At 41.3% G+C, this 20,200-nt stretch overlaps 2 protein-coding genes across 2 annotated transcripts; one reads left to right on the top strand and one right to left on the bottom strand.

Annotated features, from left to right (window-relative positions):
• Positions 1-49: 49 nt before the first annotated feature.
• atpaf2 (ATP synthase mitochondrial F1 complex assembly factor 2) lies at positions 50-3,565 on the bottom strand. Its single transcript, XM_030399200.1, is given in 9 exon segments — positions 50-963; positions 1,392-1,507; positions 1,647-1,759; positions 1,868-1,948; positions 2,377-2,474; positions 2,684-2,832; positions 3,012-3,056; positions 3,151-3,223; positions 3,225-3,565. Coding segments are annotated over 9 exon segments (858 nt in total). The 5' UTR covers positions 3,270-3,565; the 3' UTR covers positions 50-825.
• Positions 3,566-3,714: 149 nt separating this feature from the next.
• Positions 3,715-10,645, top strand: LOC115570612 (glucose-induced degradation protein 4 homolog). Its single transcript, XM_030399201.1, has 6 exons — positions 3,715-4,115; positions 4,524-4,583; positions 5,177-5,284; positions 5,370-5,471; positions 5,557-5,687; positions 8,009-10,645. Exons 1-6 carry the CDS (start codon positions 3,924-3,926, stop codon positions 8,070-8,072), a joined length of 657 nt encoding a protein of 218 aa, XP_030255061.1. The 5' UTR covers positions 3,715-3,923; the 3' UTR covers positions 8,073-10,645.
• The last annotated feature ends 9,555 nt before the right edge of the window (positions 10,646-20,200 follow it).

The raw sequence follows: 20,200 nt of genomic DNA, 5'->3' as shown, positions 1-20,200 counted from the left end.
TGTAGACAAAGAACACTCACACGGTAATCACGACAGACATAAACAGACAGACGTAGACGTTTTGGTTTTAATTCAGAGTTAATTATGTCACTGACAAAATATTGCTTACAATAGATGGAAAGAGAACAGAGAAGTTTGAATACAATTCTTTTAATTACTCTGATCCATTTCAGCTGCAAGAGAAACAAAACTTCACAAACAGACACAACAACTGGAGGAAGTCCTATGTTAAACTTTTTGCTGCTTTGCAGGGGAAATTAAACTGAAGTGGTGTTTGTGTGCGTTATTAAATATTTAACCACAAAAAAATAATCAGAATGTAGCCGTTCCACCGACTGCAAGTGAATATTATGTCTATGCAGTAAACAATGACTGAACACTATACACAGCACAGTTGGTATGAATAGTGTGCTGTCAGGAGAGCATATGCACTTTGGCGGTATTCAAATGTGGCGAAAGCAGGCATGGAATTAACAGTCCACAACCAAACAGACAACAACATTAGTCACCATTCTCTCGAAAGCAGGCCCAGTGTCCAAAATGTCATGGATGACTGAGAACTGACTGGAAACTCGGCGAAGGGCATCACACTTGGCAGCTGCCACACAAAAACACTGCGAAAATACAGCCAATGTTTTACTGGAGGGAGATGACTCGATAACAGATCACAGACGCAGCAGTTGTCGCTGATAAATCGGATGTGTTTTGTGTTGGTCTGCACGGATTTAGACACATGGATAAACAGAGGTGCCCAGGGAGTACTTCCATTTGAGGGCAGATTTGCTGTGTGCACACTAAAAGTTTTCTGCATGGGGCTTGTCCTTCTCAGTCCTGCATCAGTTTGCGTTTAACAGTTGAACTCTCGGATGAGAGGTGAACAAAGAGGGTTCCAGCAGCAGTCCGTGCCCTCAGCTCATACATGTCGTAGTCGTGGGCCCACTCCACGTTTCCCCACTGCCGAATCTGTGCAGGAGCAAACAAATTAGAGGGCCAAATGGGGAATAATAACAGCGTCTGCAAACAGAGCAGCATTTGTAGAAATTCTGCAAGGAGGTAAAACCAGGACACAGAAGAGCAAGGTCAGCTTTTAGACTGCATTGGACATCGTGTGCTGCACCAGGTTAGATTTAATTGGAAATATGATTTAGACGCAAGAGGGCGCTGTTCATCCAGAGTAAATGAAGAAAACCTTTTTTGAGTTTCTGACAGTTGACAATCGCTTTCAACATGTTTTTTTTTCTGCTCTTGATAAAGCAAACGAAAATCATTAAAATAATAACAGCACCACAAGCATCTCGACCAGGGTCTCATTTGCTTGTGGTTATTGCAGAGCTGAATAATGCTAGCTAAAAGAGTAGATGGGAAAAAAAACATTTCTGCTGCTCTCATACCTGATACTCCTCCTCCAGTCTGGAGAGCAGCACAGCCTGTTCTACGTTCAGATGTCTGTCAATCATCGCCATCGCCAGAACGACAGACTTCAGCTGGGTGATCACAAACTCAAGCCCTGAACAGCACAAAAGCACATTACGTTACAACTCATCTCCTCATTTTTGTTGTACAATTCACAGCGACTACTCAACCAAAATAAACACTCCTATGTCACATGACATTGCTTCTCTTGGATGAGTTTGACGATGTTTTACCTGTCAGGGACCAGAAGTTGTAAGAATTCAGGTGTTGCCTGAATGTTTCTTTGGTTGCCTCTGGGATCTCAGGACCCAAAATACTGGACGAGGCACCAATAGTGACATTATATCTGCAAATGAGTTTTAAAATATGAAGTTAATAAGGAAAGAGCTTAATACGACAGCTTAATGAGAACAGGCTGTAACACCTTAACTATGAAGAAAGCGAATGCCGATACCTGTTTTCAATCCAGTGCAGCGCTGGGTCCCACTCATTCTTCTGTAGCTCAACCAAACCATAGGGCTCATCTACTCTGTAACTGAACAAATCATAAACAACATTACAAAGAAAAGAAATATTCAAATGTCATTGAAAATTAGCAACAACATGCAACCCCTTAGTCAACAAGCTTGTACTAATGCAAAACAGGAGCCACATAAAGTCAAGAATAACAGTGACAGTGAATTCATCCAATTGTTGTCATTGTATTGATTTTCTTATGCCTTTCACAAACATCAGTTTTTTTCGTTTTATTCTCATTGGGAATATGGACACATCTAATAAAAAACTTAAGCTTTTCTATGTTTATTAATGTTGATACAACGGTTCAATTGACCTTTAATCCCTTATAAGGGAGTATAGTTAGAAATTAGCTCTGGCTTAACATAACAGCAAAGTACTGTTTTAAAAATTACTAATTTAATAAAAAAAAAACTGTCAAAGTTAATAGTTAAGAAAGTATTTTACCAGACAGTATCAGTCTCCAGGTACTTCAGGGCAGCACTGATCATTTGGTCCTTGTCACGATCTGTGGGGTTGTCCAGAGCTGTGTTGCACAGGGTGGTCTGCAGGTAGAGTGTACCAATACTTTCTGTCAGTAATCGTTTTAGTTAACTTTTCTTTACTAGGATCTTTAGAAAACTAAAAACATTGCAAAAGCTTCATGGTAAAACTCTCACAGGACCTCAATCTAGATGTAAATTAACCCTAAATATGGTCTGACCCCAAGAATAAGTAACTCTGCTTTAAATCAAATCCAATCACAGAGTCGTACCATGTGCATCGTGTAGAACTTGAGCGTGTCCCTTTGAGCATCCCATTCGGTTGCCACAGCGATGGCGAGGGCTTCATTTGGTACCGCGAACAGCTTCCCTCCAGGAGTTTTCAGTTTCCTTCTGTCAAGGTTTATCTCATATACACCACCTTCATGAAAATCCAAAAATGCAGGATATTCATTAAACAGAAGAATGACAGATATATGGAGAAGCAACTGCTTGTCAAGCTGCAATGTCTGCATGAAAAACATTCAATCCTTTCACTTCAAAATGAACTTAGCATCTTCAATCCTAGTACTGCCATACTTGTTAAGATTTCACACTTACCTTCACCTTGGGATATACTGACATCTTGGTAAAACTTTTTTCTTTCTGGAAACAGCAGAAAACATACAGCAAGGTTAAGTTTCACAAGTGTTATCCTTCTGCAGAAAGACTGAGTTTTTAACCACACTGGTCATCTTACCTGCTGTAGCTGTGGAGTATTTGAAAGCAGACCCAAAGTGCTGACCTCTTGGGCACACTTTACTGATTGAAAGGGACATTTCCAAACTGGCTGTGAAGTCTAACAAGGTTCCTGAACATAGCTGCAGTTGTGTGGAGATGCAATGTTTTAAAGAAAAGCTAACGTTAGCTGGAAAGGCTAGCTGCCTGTTCTAGCTAGGCTACCTCTTTATGGCCACAGTTCATCAATTAATTAAATGCAACATTTCTATATATTTTCGTATTAGCATCAAGTCTTCGTTCTATCCTTATAAAGTCGCTATGTTACTATTTACTGAAGAACATTTCTCCCTCAGATTTCAGCTGCTGTGTTCAAAAGCACGCGTGTGACCTTCCGTGCCTGACAGATAGCGTCGCAAATTCTTTAAAAAATTTGGGAAATGTAGTTTTCTAAGCGCTTATACACATACTTACACAACAGGAAGAAACTACACCCACATATTCCCATGAAGCATTTCCGCAAGCCCAACCAATAAGCGTTGAGGATCTTAGCAAGGTGAACTGAGTTGACCAATGAGAAGGGCGGATTCTGCTGCCTACAGCGCCGCGTCGGAGTCCACTTACTTTTCTGGGAGCTTGGTGCCCAGTAAACTAAACCGTGGAGCAATCACGGGGGGAATTGATTGTCGGTGGACCTCTTTAGTCCTCCCCCCCTCCTCTTCGGACACGCCGACAGACTCTATCGCCCACACGGCTACTGCCCGCCGTCGGTGCCCAGTCAGCGAAGCGGGAGCCATGCCTGTCCCCGCTGGATACCTCAGCGACTCCCCTGCCGCGGCCTTCGCATCCTCGGCCTCCCTTATCCCGCCGCCTCCGATAAACACCCAGCAGCCCGGTGTTGTCACGTCGCTGCTGTACAGCGGCTCCAAGTTCAGGGGCCACCAGAAGAGCAAAGGGAACTCGTACGACGTGGAGGTTGTTTTGCAGGTGGGACTACTGTGGAGCGGATATTTTTATATTTTCATTTACTCGGGCGAGCTGTCAGGGGCATTTGGTGATCTGTCAAACGGGCGGTGGGATGATTGACAGCTGGAAAATCAATGAGCGCTGGCCTGCTAGCTAGCTGTGGATGTAGCAGTGCCTGGGACTGTTTACTCACAACCCATTTCAGTTATGAAGAGAAATCTAACATAATATTATTGTTTTATCATTTCTACACCTGCATACCTGCACGTCTCTGGCTATTGTGTGTTGGAGGATATTAGATATTCACATAAAATCAATCAAAATCATCACAGCATTCCTACATATGGTCGCTTGTATGTAGAGAAAGGTACATTATACATACATACATACATATGAAGTGAATGGTGTTTCTTGTGTTCTCTTTACAAGCATGTCACCATGGAGGATTCCTACTTGTGTGGCTACCTGAAGATAAAAGGACTGACTGAGGTGAGAGGAGTGATTCGCTTTATTAAGTCACAAACATCAATAATTTAAGCTACCTCTGGCCACTGCTCATTGTGCTTGTGTCCTTTTTAAGAGACTGGTACAGTCCAGCTCCAGGCCCTGCCATTCTAGAGGCTGTCATGTTATGCTGCTACAGAAATCAAGCACAGTTGGGGTCAGGTCTCAACCTAACAAACGCATCGAACATGATAGAAAAATGAAATCAAATTGACATTATGGCTCATATTTTATGGAGTCATTGTCTACATAACGTCCCATTGGACTGCGGGGTAGATTTCAAATTCAGAAAAGTTGCTATTCTGAAGGATTCCTGAGGTTGTAATTATGGAATCGTAAAACAACTGACTCCAGTGATTTGAAATAAACAGCGAATGTGTACTTTCAGAAGTCACTCTCCATCCTGTAATTTGTTCTGGAATAAAAAACACTGAACTGACAGACATACTATTAGCGTTGGGCGTGACATTCTTTCACCTACAAAGAGGAGAAAAGGACAAAAACAGCGTGTATGGGGGTCGGCTGTGCCACAGCAAACAAAACAACAATGTTTGTGTGTTTTGCGTTTGCTCTCGCAGGAATACCCGACTCTGACCACGTTCTTCGCCGGAGAGATCATCAGCAGGAAGCGGCCATTTCTCACCCGAAAATGGGACGCGGATGAGGATGTGGATCGCAAGCACTGGGTAAGCTGGTCCATTCCTAATCTTCACATGTGCTCTAAAGCATGATGCTTTGTCGTGACGTAATCCTTCTATTTTTTGTGTCAAGGGCAAGTTTCAGGCCTTCTACCAGTATGCAAAGTCGTTCAACTCGGATGATTTCGACTATGAGGATCTGAAGAACTCGGACTATATTTTCATGAGGTGGAAGGTAAGGTGCTGCCCAAATTGAGCCTGACCTTATTTTGCAGTAATTCGCCTTCTGAACTGCCCTCTCCATCCCCCCCCCACCTTAGGAGCAGTTCCTCGTCCCCGACCACACAATCAAAGACATCAGCGGCGCGTCCTTTGCTGGATTCTACTACATCTGCTTCCAAAAATCCACAGCAACCATCGAGGGCTACTACTACCACAGGAGCTCTGAATGGTAACGCAGCACAACAAGTCACTGCGAGGGGAATTTGAGTCATTTTTTTTTCTTTTACGATTCAGCAGACTTGTGAGTGCAAGGTTGCTGAATCAAATCCCGCACCAGCTGGAAGATGTGGGTGGGGAAAGTCAATAACAGGCAAAAATCTCCAGCTTGCTGCAGCTTCTGTCAAGGTGCCCTCAATTCGTAATTTCTCAGAGGGAGCCGCTCAGATGATGAGTTGATGAACGTTGCTTTTCCGAACAGCTCCCGCTCTGTCTGTGCGTAACCTTATACGGACGAAGCAACACGAGTTTGCTGCATTTGATTTATACGGGTGTACTGCCTGGTTATAAGCAAACAGAGGCTTGCTCGTACCCTCTGTCTTTAGTGTTTTCATTTTTATTTGACATTCTTTGGCATTTCTGTCAACTCCCTTTGCACAAAATGGTTTTGCTATTGTTACGAACGCCCTCTGATTTCATTCCATTCAGTTTTTTTTTCTATCCAATTTTCTGACCAAATATTTGGAAGCAGTAGTGTTTTTTTCTCTCTGATTGCAGTATTTCTCTACTGAGGCCATCTCTTCTGTCATACCGACTACAATGTCGTCATTTAGCACTATTGTTAGGACGGAAAACCGTCTATTAACAGCAACATTAGCGTTGTTCAGGACTAATACTTACTCTGGCGTGGTTGTAAGTGTATCAGCTCTGTGCTCTTTGCAGCCTTTTACCACCTCGGGTGTGAACGCTACAAACCACACATGAAGAAAAATAGAGTATGAGCATCGGCTGTGGTTTGCACTGTATAATTAACAATTGGCTTTCAGATGTCAACATCCATCTTTATATTCTAGTGAAACCTTTCACTCCAAGGTTGCTTTTTCACAAAGTGGACTAAAGTTAAAGTCCATGTGTGTCCTCTTTTTTTAAGTTTTCAGTTCTGGGTTTAAGAGCTAGTTTGCTACACTGCAGTATACCACAGCAAACACTCGTTCGCTTAAGAAAATACAACAGGAGAGCAGATGGTGTACTTATTTATTCTGCAGCCAAACAGATTGACATAGTTTTAATAAGTATGTCAGTCAATGATCTGCCCTTTTCCTTCATGCTATGAGCAACCGCGCTCTGATTTCATGCACGTGGCACAGAAGTTGGTTATCTTACCTGAGGTGTTGTAAGTTGCAGCTGTCACCTGCAGCTGTTTTAAAAGAAAAACTCACTGTGGCTGCTTCTTCTTGTTCTTCACCGTTTTAAAAGGAAAACAAAGAAAAGCTAAAGATCAACAGTGACTTTTTTAAGTATGATTGCCATCAGTGCTGACCTTTGTGATCCATCAGGGCATCAGACCAACCTTTCACACTGGTTTTATCAGCTCAAGATTTAAGGAGCACCAGCACAACATTTAAAAACATCACTGAGATCAACATGAAACACAACACATTCACATTTTTTCAATCTTAACCATATTGCCGATGGGAAAATCCTTTCCTAATAAAAAATGTACAGAATTAACAATGTTCTGTTCTATTTTAAAAGGAAAAGTCACAAAGTGAAGTAGTGCATTAACAGTTTCCTGGGTAGGGAAACCAACGTGTTGCTCAGTAGCAACAACCGCATTTATATTGAGGAAGTGGATCAACTGATTGGCTGTGTAATGTTCTTTTATCACTGTGGTGGCCAATGACGATCATTTGCATAAACAAAATAGTGCTGCTTGCAAATATGCAAGTGCTCCATCACGCTCGTAAATTTCCTGTGACTCCTTCACAATAAAAGCAATCTCGTGCTTTAAAGCTTTTAAGGTTCGGCAGCAGGAGCGATTGTTCACCTACAAATAGCCTTAACTGTACACACACTGCACCGCTATGTACACCGCTATAACGTTACCGCTTTAACTGTATACTAATTTTTACACACACACATGCACACACACACACACACACACACACACACTGTCTCTCTTCCTCTCTCTCGACTGCACACTAGTATTTCAAAAAGGGTTTTGATTTCACTATACAATTAACAATTACGTTTTAAAAATAAACAAACCACTTCAATCCCTTTAAATCACCTTGCGGTCAAGTTTATCATAGCTCATAAACAGTTGATGTTTTGGAGAGGCATGATTTTCACTCAAGTGACGTCACACAGCATAAAAGCCTTGTTGATGAGCAAACATGCCAATACATGATACATTGTACACGATTTTTCTGGTTACTATTTCATCAGCTCGTGATTGCGTGTGTTCAAGACAAGGTTGTCCCGTTTTTGTCTAAGATATGTACTAACACGCAGTATATACATATTTTAACGTACTGCGTCTTTGCCCTGCAGGTACCAGTCTCTAAACCTCACCCACGTTCCCGAGCACAGTGCAGCCATCTATGAGTTCCGGTGACATAGGCCAGCATCGTGGATCTTTTTTTGTTGATGGACATAGACTTAAAGCAAAGCCAAGGTCTGCAGATGCTACTGAGGAGGAGGAGGAGGAGGAGAACAACTAGGAATGAGAATTTGGGCTTTTTGGAGAAGTGCAAACTCTTAACGTGTTCCCAACAAGTGGACAGACAGCTGATTGAGCAGTGGACGGTATACAGGACAAATGAATGTATGTTTGGATGAGATGAGATGAGAAGAAGAAGGAAAGAACGAAAGTGCAGCACTGCTTCCAGACTGGAGCTTGTAAAGTTAGAACCAGCAGCAGAGACTGGGCGTGACTCATATAGTGTACCCCTTTCTTTTTGTTTTAATGTCTGGTTTGAAAAAGAAAAAACAAAAAAAAAAAACGCTTGGCGCTGCATCTCGAGACACTTTATAAGCTGAGCTGGGAATCCCCCTCCTCGTCTTGCAACTAGAAACGTTTCCAGCTTTCATCCAGCCGACGCGGCGTGAGCAACATAAACACATTTGACTGCGTGTTGGACAAGGATTCCTCCGAGGCGTCCGCTCAAACAAACACGATCTCTAAAGAAGTCTGTGTGGAAGAAAAAGCGAGAGAAGGGTTTTGGATTCATGATTGATTGGAGCTTTAATCAGCCCATAAGCTAGAATGACAGTATTTTTTAAAGCTAAGCTGGTTCTGTGTTCGCCCCGCCAAGAGGACATTTTGTCATTTTGCTCTAAATGATGGACGCTGAGTGGCACTTTTAAAGGCTGCAATCCGAGTGACACACAAAAGAACGAGCTTTTCCCCCTCTGTCCATGCAACTGCTTGGGAGATTAACACATGTGATTGCTGTGTTCTATTGAGTTACATTTGCACAAAGATGGACTTTATGTTACTAATGCTTGCAGTCAGGATTTTACACTCACGTGCCCTAAAAACACACGAAGCATCAAGGTGGCGAGTCAAGCTATTTGACTTGTTTTTTAAGGGTTTGACTGTGTAGAGGGGGTTAGAGCCAAAACAATCACACAAAAGTATTCAAAATGAGAGTATTTTTACCCTGCATTACACAAAGAGCTTTTAACTCCCTCATGTGTCGTTTTAAATTAAGATCCCCCCCCCCCACTTATCCCTACATTTATGTCCCCTCGACTATGCAACACTTTCAACATAGCACTCTCCAGAACATAAAAAAATCCTTCAGTTTTCAGAGACATAATTTTATTCTATCCCTATAGTATATGAGAAAATAAAAAAATCTATCTGCATTAAAGAAATATTTTTGTTAAATTGCCTACGAAGACACTCCCTTGTCATGTTCCCTTTCCATGTGACGGTGCCATGTTTGTAAAAGCTTATCAGAGTTGTATTATTACAGATCAGAAGTGTGTTTATTTGAGAATAAGCCTGAATTTGATTGATGGTGTGACTGTAAAGAATGGATAATGGATTTTAAAAAATCATATCAAAAAACACCTTTCACTGTGTGTCATGTGCTTGTTTGACCGATATACCACTTTGTGTTTCGAATATGTTTATACCACAGTTGGCATTGAAGGGGCTCTGTGTACTTTTTGGAGAAGAAATTCAGAATCAGAATTTTAATATTTACAATTATAATGGGGTAATAATACAAACAGATTTTGTTTCTCTATAATTAAATAAACAAGCTGTTCCCAGAGGAAAGTAAGGTCCCCAGAATACTATTTGAAGCTAAAATGTGGCAGGGTTCGCCAAATATGAACAGAGTAAAGCAGTATGAAAATGTTGTCCTTTAAGGTCAGTTTGTTTTTTCAGTTGTTAAAACAAAGAGAGTTTGTTTATTTTGGTCGTTTGGGCATTTAAAAAAGCAGTCAATGAAGATCTTTCTCTTCTGATTAAATTCCTTCTCCAAAAACTACATAATGTGCCTTTAATTATCAATTTTTTTTTGTTTTTGTTTTTGTTTTTGTTTTTTAAAATACAGAAAAAACAAACTGAATTGAATACAGTCAGAACATTTTAATAACCTTGATATTGCTTTGGCGCGCAATAAGAACCATAACGCTGCTCCTGACTGAACATTTGAACAGTCAGTTTTTACTCTGCGCTGCCCTCTGCTGGGTTAAAACACTTCATACAGTCTTCTGGAGTTTTTTACCACCAAGAGTCCACAGAACGACAGCTTTGCAAACAGAGGAAATGCTACTGTATACCTTCGATGGACAAGAAATAACTAGAATTTTCACTATTTTTGAATCTTGTGTGCTTTTTTTATCAATGAAGTTTGTGCAAATAAAGCATGTGGCAGGGACTCAGTGGGTGTAGCAGCATGGAAATGTGTGCTCACCGAGCAAAGCTGTTGAAGATAAAAGAACCTAAAATCTAAATAAGTCTGCTGCAATGTTGTTTTGAGCCTTGTGAGGCTCTTAGTTACTTACAGAGATGTGGACTCGAGTCATTGCAACTTGACTGGACAGGAAATAGAGGACTCGAGACTCGACTTACACCATGAATGGAATGACTTGTCTGTGTTTTATGTTTTCAGTTGAGTTTAAAAATTGATGTTTGACCGAGAAAATAAAAAAAAAACCTTTTATAAAGTTTTTGTTTTGCTTGATTACATTTATTTCCCTGAATCTCAATAAACAAATCAATTCTTCACCATACTTTTTAAACAGGTTGGATAAATTTGTTGATAAAACTCTCTGACAGATGCTAAAACTTTTCTCTTTAATAAGACCGCATACTGCAGGTAAGCCAAATTTCCATTTTCAATATGTGAGAATTTCATGCTGGTTTTTCCCGCATGGTAGAGACATCTACATATTGTGTATAAGGGACACACAGTAAAATTATCATGCTAACTAGCTAGCCCTGGGCCTGAAAACCTCTTTCGCCCAACAGTCCAGTGCTCCTGTCCACGTGGTGTAAACGTCAACATTCCCCTGGTTGTCCAGCTAGCTGCACGGCTAACTGAGCAAACAAGCTAACAGTAGCTACAATCATGGATGCATAAACTGAATGCAGTTAGCAGCATTTAGCAGTTCCTCTGTGATGTAGACCCTGCTGAAAAAAACAGCGCGATTTCCATGCTGCTCTATGCTGGCATATGCTGGTTAGTGCTGGTTTGGTGCTGGTTTAGCTGGTGGACCAGCATGAAGAAGCTGGTCCACCAGCAAGGTCCCATTAATAATGATGGTCTACTATGGAGCCAGAACAGTGACTTTAAAATTTGGCATCCAAAAAAAAAATTGGCATTGAAAACAAAACCAGTACTGAAAAAGGAAACATTGTCATTGAAACATTTGTATTGAAAACAGTTGTATTGGCATTGAAACAAGTATTGGCACTGTAAAAAGAAACTAATTAAAATAATTCAAATCCGAAAATCTTATCATTTTATTTTATTGAGATTTTTTTGTATTTTTCAATGACAATCTTCAGATTTTTTCTTCATGTCACTTTATTTTCAGTGACAGATTTTTTTACAATGTCAGTTTTTTTTCAGCGTTGGGGAGCTTTGCAGTCGGCGAGACAGCCCAGGCTCGGAGTGACACAGCTGGGGCTAATGCTCGTTAGCTCCGTACTACTACCGCACTCCATACGCATATAGAGACTTCGGTCTCCGGTAGCGGTATGGTGACCAGAGCGCTGCTGTCGGCGCTGCAGCCCAGGCTCGGAACAACAGGCTGTTCTATTGTTGTGCTAACTGGGGCTATTGCTCCGTGCTCGGCGCCCCGGTACTACTACCACACTATATACGCATAGAGACCGGAGCTCGGTCTAAATCAGTGACAAATCTGACAAAAAAATCTGTCACTGAAAAAAAGTGACATGAAGAAAAAATCTGAAGATTGTCATTGAAAAAAAAAACAAAAAAAAAACAATAAAATAAAATGATAAGATTTTCGGATTTGAATTATTCTAATTAGTTTCTTTTTTCAGTGCCAATACTTGTTTCAGTGCCAATACAAATGTTTTCAATACAAATGTTTCAATGACTTTTTCAGCACTGGTTTTGTTTTCAATGCCAATTTTTTTTTGGATGCCAAATTTTAAAGTCACCGTTCTGGCTCCATAGTCTACCAGCATAGTCTTGCTGGTGATGTTGACCAGCATCCAATTAACATCCAATTACCATCCAATTACCATCCAAAAATCATCCTGCAAGATTTTGGGCTCATTTGAGGGCACCCGAAACAAACTGCACTGTAAATGCAACAATGAGTTTGTTGCTTCCATTTCGCTCACAAGTTTAAGTTAACAATTTTATAAAGTTTATATGAGCACACATTTGTTAAAATCCAATAAAATAAACCATCCAGCTGACAGGTGTGGCAAATCAAGGTGCTGACTGAACAGGACTCAGGCACAGGTGTGGGCAGGGAACTTCCCGTGCTGGTGCATGGGATGCTGGTCACCAGCATACCAGCACCAGCATGGGATGCTGGTAATTGGATGCTGGTCACCAGCATACCAGCAGCAGCATGGGATGTTGGTGACCAGCTTCCTCAGCAACACCACCAGCAAGACTATCCTGCTAGGCCATCATAATTAATGGGACCTTGCTGGTGGACCAGCTTCTTCATGCCAACCAGCAGTAAACCAGCACCAAACCAGCACTAACCAGCATATGCCAGCATAGACCAGCATGGAAATTGTGCCGGTCTATGCTGTTTTTTTCAGCAGGGTTGTATTCAATAAACTTGGAGTTCTGTGACAACGTCACTGACTCTGTGCCCTGTATTGGATTTTCACAGCCAAATTCTCTCCTCCTCATACTCTGCAATATGAAAAAAGTTGTTGACACATCCCATGCAGGTCACCAGCATACCAGCATCAACATACCAGCACCAGCATGGGATGCTGTTCACCAGCATACCAGCACCAAAACACAATATATGCTGGTCCATGCTGGCCACCAGCTATGCTGGTCTATGCTGGTTTTTCCAGCAGGGGAGTAGAGCATGAATTCAAGATGGCCAAGTCTTACATATTGCACCTTTAACTAACAACTGGACTTGAGTGGACGCATTCTTTGACTTGAAGTGCCCTAGAAAAATTGACTGGAGACTGGGACGAATTGACTTGTGTCACATATTCAGTAACGTATTAAGCTAAATGCTAATGTGACCATGCTAACATTCTCACGGCTAAACAGGTATAAAGTTTACCATGTTCATGATCTTAGTTTAGCGTATCAGCATGCTAACATTTGCTAAAGCTTAACACAGAGTACAGTTGAGGCTGATGGGAACTTCATGGACTTTTGAGATTCTCAGGTTCAGCTCCACATCCTTTGACCTGGTTAAGCCTTTCCTGGCTGGGTGAGTACGTGATGAGAACAAGGCAAACATTTTGCAACAGAGTCATCAGTTAGGATTAATACACAAAACAAAAGATTTCATGTGGCTCATGTCCGCTTTACTTTGCTTTCTTAAAATGATCTCAAGAGATTATTCAGTTTCAGGACTTAGTGGAAGATAAAAGCTGTCAGGATGTCAAATGCTCCGTGACAGAACAATGAGTTTTGGTATTAATGGGTAACCACAACCTGATCTCAAGATTCAACATTTGATATCATAAACATGACTTTTTATCTTAGAAAAATGACTTTTATCTCAATTTCAGCTTTTTTAAAACATCATAACTATCACATTTTATGTCACATTTTATGTGATAGTGTTGATTAACATTAGAATACTCTACATTTATGGAATACTTTTTTAATCAACTTAGTGTTGGTGTTTTTTTTTTGTTTTTTTTTTTACCTTTTATCAATCTTTAACAGAACAGAACAGAATACCACCACTGATTTTACAACTGTGCAGACAGGAAACAAAGAAGCAAAGAAAGAAACAGACATAGGAACTAGAAAGGAGAGAGATGAAGTTAAAAAAGAAGGAAGGAGGGAAGAAAGAGAAAAATACAAAGAATATAAAAAGAAAAAGGTAAGGAGAAACTGGGAAGGAAGGAAGGTATAAGAAAGAAAGAACGAAAGAACGAAAGAAAGAAAGAAAAATGTGGTGAAAGGAAACAAGGAATTATAAATAATTGCAGAAAAAAAGGCGACCTAACTGTCCTAAAGCACTGTATTACATGTGTATACAAGACATAAACAGACATATGTACGTATGCATGTGTGTTTACGTATCGTGTTTACAACAGCATGTAGTAGCAGTGTAGGGATCTCTGGCACAACTTCACCTACTCCCAAGGTGCCTCCTAAAACCTGAGCAGGACTTTTAATATAACAAACAACTTATTAGATCAAACATATTTTGGCTCCATTATGTTCCTGATGGAATGGCCTCTGTCAATAATAGCCCACCTGTGTGTGTGTGTGTGTGTGTGTGTGTGTGTGTGTGTGTGTGTGTCTGTGTGCGTGTGTGTATCTATGTTACCTGCAGGCCCAGTATGTTGCAACATGATTATACAAGCATGGTTGATCACTTACAGTTATGGAACTTGTAGTGAGCAGACAGATATGTGGAGTTTCCAGTGACAGCGGAACTGGGACAGTCCAACAAGGATTAAAAATAAACCAGACGAGCTTTTCGAGTGGCTGAGAAACAGGTTTGCTTTTCTTGCATCATTACGACCAGTGGGGTAGTGATGCAGCCTGACCTGAGGGTGGCAGCAGAGGACGTTCACGTTGTTACCCCTGAGAGAGGGTTTATCAATCAACTTGTCAATTTTGGCTCTACATTGATTGACCTGGCTCAAGTTTCAAGGCTCAACGTTGAAAAGCACGTACACCTGGGATGTCGTCAAGGCTGCAGATGTAAACTAAAGTTGTCTTGGCAACAGCCTAATAATACAATACAAATATTTTGGTATCAGTCAGTCAGTCATCAGCCAGCACTAATGCACAAAACAAAAGATGCGACTTAGGCACAACCTCAGGAGCTTATTCAACCATCGCACTCATTCTGACTCAGTCTCAATATGACATCAAATTATGTGTTATGTAACAGGATAACACTATAACCCAGTTCTCGTTAAGCGGAAGCTGCTAATTACTGCAATGCTCGTGACTGTGCTATGTGTTACGATCATCGAGTGTTTGTAGTGTGGAACAATGCAAGTCCACCTTTCATGAGCTCAGAAAAACAGCCCTGTTCTCAGCTTTATAGGTTTTCTCAACCTATAAAACAGGGGGGCCCACACTTTTCCCTTTGAGGGCCAAAAATTTCAACTTGGGGTAGGCCACGGACAAAAAGGAAGAGCCTATTGTGTCACATTAAGATGCAAAATACTACTAGGATCCCAAGTTTCCTTCAAGAAATAATATGGAGCATTAAACTGCCTAAAAGTGTGTGTGTATTGTTTTATATTTTGTGAGTTGTGTACTTTAGTTATTCCAAATGTTCCCGTTAATTGTTGATGGTGTATCGTAGGCAACTGGGCTTGTTTCAGTTTCTTGAAGATGTTTCACCTCTCATCCAAGAGGCTTCTTCAGTTCAAACTAACTTGAGGGGAGTTGCAGGGTTTTAAACTCTGTGTGGGAGTGTCCTTACAGAGTCCTTAAAGACAGGCGTGAGCTCTGAGTGAACTTGTAGGTTGGTGATAAGTATTGTCGTAGAGGGATTCTTTTACTCCTCTTTCAAACCGTCTGTCTTCTGTTGCTGAGACGTTTACATCGTTGTCCTCAAAGGCACGATATTTCACCTCCAGATGTTAGTGGGGTCTTGACCTGAAGATTCGGCCCTCGTGTGTTGTGCTATTCATTTTTGGACAGTTGTTTTTGTCTTCCCAATGTACAAATCTCTGCAGTCCTGGCTGCACTGAACAGCATAAACTACATTACTCTCTTCATGCCTGGGTGTTTTGTCCTTAGGATGGACACGTTTTTACTTACTGCTAGATTTGAAGTGAACTGGGATGTGATGTTTATTGAAGTTCCTCCTGAGTTTCTCGGATACTCCTGCAACATAAGGGATGACGATGGTTTTCCTTTTTTCCACGTTTTCCCTATATATCACTGGAGAAAATGTATCAGATTACATGCAGCTTCCTCTGGAGAAACAAAAGGAGTGCACTACTTTTTTTCATGTATGCAGTTGTACTCCCCAAAACCTGTATCATCATACTTTAATGTGTAAAGTTGGTGCAGTTGCCCTTTAAGTGCAGGAAAGAAAGAAAGAAAGAAAGAAAGAAAGAAAGAAAGAAAAACAAACTATTATTTAAAAAATGCAGGAAAAAGAGGAGGCCCTTTGACACGACAAAAGATTGTCTTAAGGCACTGTAGTAGTGCATGGTTACACCCCGCCTTTCCGAAACCCCGCTGTTCCAAACATAGACTTCAATTCATCGTAATGGCGGGGTTTCCCTTTTTTTCAAAGACCCCAATATTCCGAAAAGTCTATTGGGGAAACCCCTCCATTCCGAACGGACACAATCAGAAAGGAAACGGAGGCTGCGCATTTATCCTCTCTTCCTTTGTGGGTTCAAACGGATCATGTGGCTGATTAACCGCAAAACAAGCCTACTTCATATTAATGACATAACGCTCATCATGCTTCAGCTGGACAAGTGGCTATGTTGAATTGAAATTACTTTATCATGCTAAATATCCGAAATTGTATGAAAATTGCTCCAATGCGTTATACCGATCTTCGTGCATATTCAGACACAGCCTGATATGGGTTCTGAGCAAAGGAATGTCTGTTTTCTCCCCCGGTCTGTTGTCAGCAGGAGCGGGGGCTGCAGGCTCGCACCTGGGTGAAGTGGGCTCAAGCCAGAGTTCAGCCGGGAGAGAAACAGTGTGTATTTCTTTTGCTCTGTGGGAGATCTCCCACAACAGAGTGGATGAGAAAGCAAGGGGGACAGATCTGCCCAGCAAACATCAGAACGCAGAGTGCAGCCTACTTTGTCTGTCACCTGGTTCAGCACCCTGGACAGCTGCCTGCGTAACTGGATGTGGGAATTTGATGCATTTGAAGCCGCGACATTTGGTCAGAAACGTCATAGGCTATATAATAAATGAAGACAGTGACATAGGCCTATTAGCAATAAAAAACAATGAGCTGTGTGAGTGCGGCCAGTGAGCGGACGGCAGTGTTTGATGTAGGAAGTAATGTAAACTTGAAAATCAACTTCGGAACAGCAGTGTTTAATTTCGGAACAGCTGTGTTTTGAGGGGAGGATCGGAACAGCGGTGTTTCGGAGTGGGGGTGTTTCGGAATGGTGGGGTTTCGCAATGGAGGGGTGTCGGAATGTCAGGCTGTCCCCGTAGTGGTTGTGTATATTAGCTTAAAAGTACACATGATATCCATAATCATACTTTGTGTGAGCATCAGCCTACCTGTGTGTGTGCGTGTGTGTGTGTATCCATATGTTGCCAAATATGCTGTGGCACTTAACCAACTGACTGACATGTGTGCCAGTTACAGTTATGCAACATTCTTCTAGTATGTGCGGGAATGTGGAGAGGTAGGACAGTCAAACAAGCCCTACAACAAACAAGACATTTTCCATAGTCTCACATCCTTTACGATCAGTGGGGCAGTGACGCAGTCTGACCTGTGGGTGGCAGCAGAGGGAGGCCATGTCGTCGTTTCATCAGGCCAGGACAGTGACCAGGACCTCTCGGACTAAATTGACGAGCTCTCTTAGCTCTGGCTTAGTTTTCACAGCTTCAAGCTTGAGAAGCATGAATAGTGTGGGCAGGGTTGCAGATATAAGCTAAAGTTGACTTAGCAACAGCCTAATAGTACAAATCAAATATATTGGTTTAAGTAATACACTAAACAAAAGATGTGCTTTGAGCCCATTCTCAAGAGCTTAGAAGTATCGGCTAAAAGCTTAAAGAGGTCAAATGATCTGTGGTGAAACAATCCTGGTGTGGTCTGACAACCTTTCCAGTAGGTTTGGATCTGATTATTAGCTTAACATACTTTCTACAGAACCACAGTTGACTCTGTGTGCTTGTCGGCCTCCTATTGGTTGTGGTTTCAAGGATGATCCTTTTATGTAGCACACCACAGTTGATGTTAGATAAAACACCAGTGTTATGTCAGTGTTATTCTTGGCACGTACGCGCTGCTTCCTTGCCAGGAATGGCATTTATCATACAATAAGATGAAGAGAAAGGGGATGTTGTCATTAGGAAAGTATTCCTGACATGCTGTGGCTCGAAAGTAGCAGAAGACTAGCCAAGTATTTCAAATCTAGGCTACCTGGAAGCCGGTACTTGGCTTTTGTGTAGTACAGAGTGCAAGAAATTGGTGTCAAACAAGCCACGCTATCAGCATGCGGCTATGGATGGCACTGTCAGTCGTCCACCACTTTGGTTTGGACTGAAATGCTCTATCTCAACAGCTATTGGGTATATAGCTACAGTTTGGTTCCCAGACAATGAATCCTGTTTATGAGATTTTCATGTTTTGATATACAACATAAAATACTTCGGTTTATACCCCATGCTGTACATTATAAAGCATTTATATGTCTTAAGAAAGGCGGTTGCTAAGTGGCTAAATGAGAAAATGGACATTGCTGCTGTACACCGAGCACAGAGACTCATCTATTCACCTGTCCATCTTTACGGGTGGACTTGAGCTGCAAACTTTTCTAACTTGTAGATAAATTTATAGTAAAGTGTGTTCAGTACAGTGTAGTCAGATGCTTAGTGGTGGTGATGTCAGAAAGCAATGGGACCGCAATCTAGTTTGAGGTGCACCGTGCGCGCTTCCATCCAATGCTCAAAGACGTTTTAGCATCTTCATTTGAAATGGCAGTAGATACGACAGACGAGGAAGGAGATGGAGCAAATAAATGCTAGCCCCTAGCGCGAGTTTGAATGGGTGCGGCCGATCCAGGGAGACAATTTTTCCGCCGCATGCGTTTTGTGTCCGGCGAAAATCTCTGTGAAGTATGAAGGAAAAACGCATTCGAAACCCATGCAAAAACAAAAAAGCATCAAGCATCAAGGTGTTGTATCAAACAAACAAAAACATGCAGCCATTGCAACTTTTATGCAGTTGGCATCAGGTGTGTGTGTGTGTGTGTGTGTCCTGTGTGCGCATTTACCTCATCCCAGGAGTTAATGAGTTCAAAGAAATTCAGATAAGATCTTGCAAAACAGAAGTTTTTCCAGTTGTGTTAATACAACACATTTGTTATTATTCTCTTTATGAATAAATGTATTCACACATAATTAAAATTACTGTGTGTCTGTCTCCTCATGTTGATTGGTCAGTCTGAACTGGTAAAAATGGGCAAGCCCCCCCCCAACATTTGGTGAAGTGTCCCTTTTTCCCACAAATCCAAGGTGGCAACCCTAGCATGTTTGCTTGGCTGTATACTCCAAGTCTTAAGTCAGGTTAACACTTCTCTGTTTAATTCATCAGAATATGTACGGATATATACTAAGATGGTTTCAAGTTACTGCCTGACTACGACACAGTTCATTCACTGAAACCAAGTAGTTGGATTTACAGTTACAGTTACAGAGTTTAAGGAAGTTGTTGAGTATATGAGTGTCAGTTCTTCAAAGTGACTCACTGTCAGATGTCAGTTTCAGCCTTCTGCACAACTGGCTATTTAAACATTTAACCTACAATTTGTCTCATGAGGAAAATGTGACATGTTCATAAGAGGCCTATCTTTTGAAAGCAGAGGTCGTAAACATCTGCTTTTAAAAGCCTATAACAAAGAAGAGCATGTCAGAGTTACCAAAACAAACTACATTTCTAAAAAGGTAGAAGAAAAAAAGGTACACAAAAGCACCCGCAGAAATAGGACATCTGTCAGGTTGGAGCTACTTCTGCTTGACTTTATGGTGTGCCAGCCTGATTTAAGGCTTGGCCAATGACGGATGCTTACATAAAGTCATTACAGTAGAGCTTATTACTGTAAAGGTTCTCATTGTCACACGTGAAAGAAAGAATGTGAGTGAGAGGTCACCCAAAACAAAACAAAGGCCTGGTCAAAGAGCATTTACCCAGACATCTGAGGAAGAATCTGGAACACACTCATGTGTCAAATATAAAACCAATAGTTAAAGGTGCAATATTTAAGAAGTGTAGTTACAGACATTAAAAAGTTAACTTTTCAACATAATGTGAAGAAATAACAGTTCTGAATGTCCTTCCATGGATTGTCTTGCAGAGGTATCTACTGAAGTTAGCATGTCAGCGAGCTAGCTTCAGCCC

Source organism: Sparus aurata, chromosome 20 (assembly GCF_900880675.1).
Source record: "Sparus aurata chromosome 20, fSpaAur1.1, whole genome shotgun sequence".
In the NCBI taxonomy this organism is placed as follows: domain Eukaryota; kingdom Metazoa; phylum Chordata; class Actinopteri; order Spariformes; family Sparidae; genus Sparus; species Sparus aurata.
This window is presented reverse-complemented; position numbering and strand designations above follow the sequence as displayed.

Coding starts and splice junctions, on each gene's coding strand:
- LOC115570612 (XM_030399201.1), top strand. CDS start 3,924: ATGCCTGTCCCCGCTGGATACCTCAGCGACTCCCCTGCCGCGGCCTTC. Junction 4,584..5,176: donor AGATAAAAGGACTGACTGAG/GTGAGAGGAGTG, acceptor TTGCTCTCGCAG/GAATACCCGACTCTGACCAC. Junction 5,472..5,556: donor ATATTTTCATGAGGTGGAAG/GTAAGGTGCTGC, acceptor CCCCCACCTTAG/GAGCAGTTCCTCGTCCCCGA.